This window comes from Rhodamnia argentea, chromosome 9, assembly GCF_020921035.1.
Source record: "Rhodamnia argentea isolate NSW1041297 chromosome 9, ASM2092103v1, whole genome shotgun sequence".
NCBI lineage: Eukaryota > Viridiplantae > Streptophyta > Magnoliopsida > Myrtales > Myrtaceae > Rhodamnia > Rhodamnia argentea.
In genome coordinates this window covers 22,843,908-22,850,262 of record NC_063158.1, presented here as the reverse complement: position 1 = coordinate 22,850,262, position 6,355 = coordinate 22,843,908, and the positions used below count along the sequence as shown (strand labels likewise).

The following is a 6,355-nucleotide window of genomic DNA, read 5'->3' as shown; positions in this document are numbered from 1 at the left end:
GCCGGTGTGGTTGTGATTGTAATTTGTGCTAATCCGCGTCGGCCATAGAGCATCATACGTATTTAATAAGTTGCGTAATTGAATTACAACGGGTTCGTTATTCTTATTAACATGCAAGTTAGGACTAGAGAATCATAATCATATTTCTATTTTCCCTTTAAATTCAACGAGCAAGGTTATTTGCTTCGAGGTCTTTGTAGCTGGCACTTCGTACTTTTTGCAATCGTGTCGAGTCGTGTAATTTGAAAAGTACTTTTTTGTTGATTGTGCTGTAAAGTTCGAGAATGTAAAATCCAGTGTCATTTTCGCATTTGCTGTATAGGCGTATCGAAACATGTTAATCCTTGAGAAAATTATCAAAATAAATCTTAAATTCATTACAATTGTGATACTTTAGTTCTAAACTCTTTTTGTTTTTGTGCCAATTGAGTACATTTTGCATTTACGCAAATTCAGTCAATCCGATCAATTTTGGAGGAAAATCGTTAATATAGACGTCAATCTTCTTACTTGGCACAACCAATAATGACGTTAAGAATTTTTAATAATATTTTAATACATTTTAAGATTGTTCTTTTTAATTATTTTCTTTTCTTCTAAAGTGGGTGGTAACGTCATCGATAATTATAGAAAAAATAAATAAGAAAAAAAAAGAGTAAAAAAAAAATAGATGAAAATTTCAAAAAATATTATGATATTATTAGAAATTGTTTACGTCAACACCGGCCGCACTACATAGGACGGGTAACATTCAATCAATCGATCGAAATTGATTTGTATTGACTGAATTAGCACAAATATAAAAAGATATATTTTTTTTTCAAACACAAATAGTTACTTAATTGGAAAAAAAAATAAAGAAAAAAGTTTAGTTTTGGGAAAAAAAAAAATTTTTGTGGTAATTTTTCCGTTAATCCTCGGAGGGATGATTTCCTAGTCGTGGCATGAAAAACTTAGTAGAGTACTGCGCTGCGATCGGAGATCCGATGTCGAGTGTTTGAAGAACATCGGAGAGAGAGAGAGAGAGGAGAGAGAGAGCTTGTTTGTCGATCCTCGAAGCTGCGTGATCTGCGGGGAGCAGAGATGAGCTCGACGCAGGGGCCTCACTCTCTGGCCTTCCGGGTGATGAGGCTATGCCGCCCCTCCCTCCTTGTCGACCCTCCCCTCCTCGTCCACCCCTCCGATCTCCTCGTCGGCGAGGACCTCCTCGACCACCCCCTCGCCGCCTCCCGCCTCCCTCCCCTCATCGCCTCCCACCTCTCCGACGCCTCCGACCCCACCTACCGCTCCCGCTTCCTCCTCCGCGACCCCGCCGACGCCATGGGCCTCTCCGGCCTCCTCCTCCTCCCTCAGGCCTTCGGGTTTGTGGACTTCTTGCGATTACAAGGATGCCGAGTGTGAATGCACGCTTCGTGTGTGTCGATCGGTTGGATTGGCGCGTTGATTTGGGTGGTTGTTCGTGTTTTTCAGGGCGATTTATTTGGGAGAGACGTTTTGCAGCTACATAAGTATCAACAACAGCTCCACTTTTGAAGTCAGGGACGTCACGATTAAGGTCAGTGGGTTTAGTTCTTAGATGCTGATTTCAAATTTGAGTAGTTCAATGATCGAGCTTTATTTTTCTTTGGTTGGTGCCCATTTACTTGCCTATGTGTGGCATTGTCAATGATGCGAAAGCGAAGAGGGCGTAGATACGTTTCGGCTCATTGGTGTACTCTGGTTGTTGTAATTGGTATGTCTATCTAAAGTTCAGTTTACAGGCAGAAATTCAAACTGAGAGGCAGCGGCTTTTGCTTTTGGATACTTCCAAGTCTCCAGTTGAAACAATACGTGCAGGAGGGCGTTATGATTTTATTGTAGAGCATGATGTGAAGGAACTTGGAGCTCATACGTGAGTTTTGCTGTACTTTGTTTCGATGACATAACTGTGTACATTTGCTTTCAATTAGGTGACCGAAAGGTGTGTATGCTTCGAACTTGCCCATCTTATCTTTTTTACTAATCTTCTTTTTCTTCAGCCTGGTTTGCACGGCATTGTATTCTGACGGTGATGGAGAGAGAAAATATCTACCTCAATTTTTCAAATTCGTTGTTGCGAATCCACTTTCCGTGAGGACAAAGGTATTATCTTAGTGTTCATTTGGCTGCAAGATGGTATTTCTTTGTAATACTTGAAATTTGAATTTAAAGTATGCATATGTGCTGGGGTGGCAATGAGAGAATTTCTTCTTTGTTTACGCATGATATTGTGTTCGACATCCATTTTAATGTTCATTTTTGTCTTTGCAGGTCCGTGTGGTCAAGGTAGGTTGAGGTTGGCTAATTTAGTTAATGTAAGTTATGGTTTTTATCTCGATGGTTGTATTACATTTGCAGGAACTACGTGCTAGGTCCTATTGCTAGCTCTTTGCAGAAGTTTTAGTGGCAACTTGTCATCAGACTAGATAGCTTAATGACAATATCAAATTAATTAACTGATTAATGGTTTTGGTTCTTTAAATGATTTGTTCTGTTTTCATTCACCTCATCTCTCTCTCTCTCTCTCTCTCTCTCTCTATTTAGGTGCCTTCCTCTCTATAGGAGATGATTGTCCTACAAATACTTGTCGAGTAATAGCAATGTCCGGAAGTCTGTTGAAAGGAATCCTTTTTCCCTGTTATGTAATGCTAGAAGTTTTGTGTACTCCATATTAAATGTTGCTTTAATCCTTTTTGGCATAAGCTTGATCACCATAACTTGCAAACTACTGGGCCTTTCTCTCGCAGACCATATTTGAAGCTGTCCAACCTAGTAAGACTTTGTCTCAAAACCCTAGCTAAGACAGTTCCACAAATGCTGATAATCAAGCTCATTGCATTTTCTACATTTATGTGCTCCAACGTTCAACTATTTTGGTTGAAATTTTTTCATACCATGGAACAAATGCCCTATATGCTGAGAATAAAACATCTCAGTTCGCTTGGGATGTGACATCTTGAAAACATATACCAGGAAACTACATTTCTGGAAGCATGCATTGAAAATCACACCAAATCAAACTTGTATATGGACCAAGTTGAGTTTGAGCCAGCACAATACTGGGGTGCAACAATCTTAAAAGCTGATGAGCGCCAGTCCAAGATATATTCTGCAGCTAAGTATGTAAAGGATCTCTTATTAAAATCCACAGATTATATGCCGTTCTATTCATAAAAAATGTGAATGCCAATAGGCAATGATTACACCTTGCTCAATTTTTGACTTACAGAGAGATATTTAAGCCACCAATCCTGATCAGATCAGGTGGAGGAATTCAGAACTATCTTTATCAGTTGAAATCATCCTCGCAGAGTAATGTACAAATGAAAGTTGAGGGAAATAACATTCTTGGTAAGCTTCAGATCACGTGGCGCACGAATCTGGGTGAACCTGGTCGTTTACAGACACAGCAGATTCTTGGGACTGTAAGTGTCCTCCTTCGAGCTTGTGGATAGGAAATCTTAGTTCACTGACTTCCATTACTTTACAAGACTAAGCATTTCTATATTTTCTTTTTATGCAGTGGTTTGCAGTTGTTCTGTTTCCTTCATTTAAATGGATTCTCTTTAAGTTACTTAGTTGTCCTTGGAAATTTCTTTTTGTGGTAGTTGTTATATTTTGGGGTCAATGATGAACTTAGGTTTTAGCTGGGTGTGATATGCTTTTGCTTGCAGAGTGTCTGTTTCTGGTGTTGTCTTGGTACACTGCAATGAGGAGACACATAATAGGTGATTCGGCATACCACTTAAGCTATTACTTGGAAAATGCCATGGTAGCGGTAGAGAAGCAAATTAACAAGCTTACTAACCTTAGGCTGCAGTTGGTAGTTCGGATTTGAGTTCGGATAGGATAACAAATTATCTTATCCAATGTCTGGTGGCATGCTCGGGACTGGGATTAACCCTGATATATCTGGATAAAATGCCAAATAAGAAAGCCGAGACAAGGTGGGATAAACTAGGAATGGATAGAAAAATTAAAAATAACTTAACAAACCTGATGTCTTCCATTTATGGAGTGGCGAATTCAGATATTGCTTTGCCAGCCACCGCGCGAGGACCCCCACCATGATAGTCGGTTATCACTTTGCGCTATCGCCGTCACCTTCAACCAACGCCAATCGTCATCGCCGGGCAGCCGATCGTGTTCGAACAACTAAGGGTGAGAAATTATATGTCACATGCCTATCACCATCAAAGAACTCGAACTCCCTCACGAGTGCGCCAAATCCTTTGAGGTTGTCATCCACAACGAAGGCGTGTCTTGCCATGTTACTTGCTGCCAGCGCTGTTTACTTGTGTATCTCCGTCCACCTCCTCTCCACCTCTCACTACCCCACCTTGTCTTCGATGTCAAGTGGCACCCGAGCTTCACGCCGCATCTGCCCACCCTATCACCAGCCCTCACCTTTGCATCGGCCTCTGCTACCTTGTCTACCAGATTGGCTGCGCCCACTGCCTTCCACTGGCGACCTTAGGCTTGTCTTCGCTGGTGTTCAGATTGCGTCCGACATGGTGAAGCTCAGCAAGGACTATGAACTGGAGGTGAAGATGGTTGTGGATCTGGCTAAACTGGCGGTGAAGGAGACAAACTGGAGGAGTCGAAGCAAGCGGGTTTAACGACGCTGGTGAGGGAGTTCAAGGGGCGAGATCTTGAGATTTCAGGAAGATTTTGCTGGGCAATTGGGTTATCTAAAGATCTTCAAAGATTTTCAATTCTATTTTAGGTTGTGCTAAAGATAGGATGGATTTTCTACTGTTCACAGGATACTCAGAGGATTTCTAATCCCACCTTTTTCTATTTTATCTCAATCCAAATCCGGAGGGCCAAATGCAGCATTAGGATATTTTAGCTGATAATCTGCTTGTGCTTTAATGAGGAGATGATGTATTTTGCGGGGAAAACTTCTAGGGCATGGCTATCTTGCATTATGTAACTTGAAATATTTAAATTCGAGAAACTGCAACGTTGTTCCATTGTAACTTTAACCTCTATCTGATACCGAAGAGTATATCATTTTCTCGAACGGTTTTCTTTTGTAGGCCATCACTCGCAAGGATATTGACTTGCGCATTGTGGAGACTCCAATCGATATTAACTTGGGAAGATCCTTCTCGGTTAGTTCCATCATCACTGTGCCATAGGATTTGTGTCTGAATAGAAAGTTCCACAAACCATAATGGTTTAATAATTAAGGTAGCTGATCAGGACTTTATGATATTCTCTCAGTAACTATGAATGTCCTCCTTAATGAACCTTATTAGTATCACTTGCCTAACTGTTATGTTATCCCAAAAAACGCTTATATCTTCGCCAAGATACTGTTTGGGAAGGCACAATTAATGATGCATGCTGCAGGTACGCTTCAATCTCATGAACTTGACGGACCGAGAATTGGGCCCCTTTGAAGTTTGGTTATTGCAGAATGATTCACCTGAGGACAGGGCTGTTATGGTTAACGGTCTTCAAAAGATGGTAATCAAATGGTCTTTGCTTTCAAAAGCTTCCTTTGCATGAAATTTGTCAAGCTTTCAGTGTGTTGAGGGATACTTAAATTGGAGATGTGTACTCATAGAGCTCATCGTGGGATTTTTCATTCAAATTCGTCACCATTTGTAAATATGTACCTTTCATTTATTACTAGATTATCCCATCCTCCACTAACAAAGATTGGCTGGGACAGGACTGGAACCTGTAGTGGACCTACCTAATGCCCGGTGTTGGCCTTAACATACTTTATAGATTAAACGTTCACCTTTTCCTATGCTGAGAATACATGTATACTGATGAACGTGGCAGAACATGTGTGCTTCATCTGGGGCTTCCTCTGTTGCTGTAACTTCTTTCTCTTTCCTCTTAGAGAGAGAGATTGAGGGAGAGTTCTTCCAGGAGTAACATGCCTTTGCATTGTTGTTTAAGCTTGTGATATCATTTGATAGCATGCAGTTGGTGGACCTAAGGGAAGGTCAAATTGGTGTGACTTGGAAATATGCCCCTTTTATGTCAGTGAGGATCTTGATTTCTTATTTTATTGAAATGTTGATTTGAACCTCGTAGGCTTTACCAAAGGTGGAGGCATTTGGTTTATCAGATTTTGCACTGGTATGGAAAATGTTCTTCAAGCTTTTCCCTTGGATTGCTTCAGTATACTTTTCTGTAGCTTCTGTGCTGTGTTGTCCACTATATTGTGATTACTCTTTCAGTAATTGAGCTTCCTACGTTAGTTTTATCTGCTTGGTTTGAAACTTTTTTATCTAAATTTGCCAACTCACACATTATGGTTGATTTTCTTTGAAGATGCTCACTCGATTGTGTCCTGCCCATTTTGTTTGGTCAC

At 40.7% G+C, this 6,355-nt stretch overlaps 1 protein-coding gene across 3 annotated transcripts in view; it reads left to right on the top strand.

Moving 5' to 3' along the window:
* The first annotated feature begins 958 nt into the window (after window positions 1–958).
* LOC115739823 (trafficking protein particle complex subunit 13) overlaps window positions 959–6,355 on the top strand; it is a 25,449-nt gene continuing 20,052 nt past the window's right edge. For 2 of the 3 annotated variants that reach the window (XR_007199724.1, XM_030673103.2), the window contains exons 1-10: window positions 961–1,361; window positions 1,471–1,555; window positions 1,761–1,891; window positions 2,019–2,121; window positions 2,290–2,304; window positions 2,992–3,137; window positions 3,248–3,443; window positions 5,061–5,135; window positions 5,377–5,493; window positions 6,076–6,120. Coding sequence is in view for 1 of the 3 variants with exons in the window: in XM_030673103.2 (XP_030528963.1) it covers window positions 1,084–1,361; window positions 1,471–1,555; window positions 1,761–1,891; window positions 2,019–2,121; window positions 2,290–2,304; window positions 2,992–3,137; window positions 3,248–3,443; window positions 5,061–5,135; window positions 5,377–5,493; window positions 6,076–6,120 (1,191 nt within the window). In the remaining 2 variants the exon portion in view is untranslated. Of the gene's footprint in view, window positions 1,362–1,470; window positions 1,556–1,760; window positions 1,892–2,018; window positions 2,122–2,289; window positions 2,305–2,991; window positions 3,138–3,247; window positions 3,444–5,060; window positions 5,136–5,376; window positions 5,494–6,075; window positions 6,121–6,355 lie in introns of all 3 variants that reach the window. The other variant, XR_007199725.1, reaches the window with a different exon arrangement.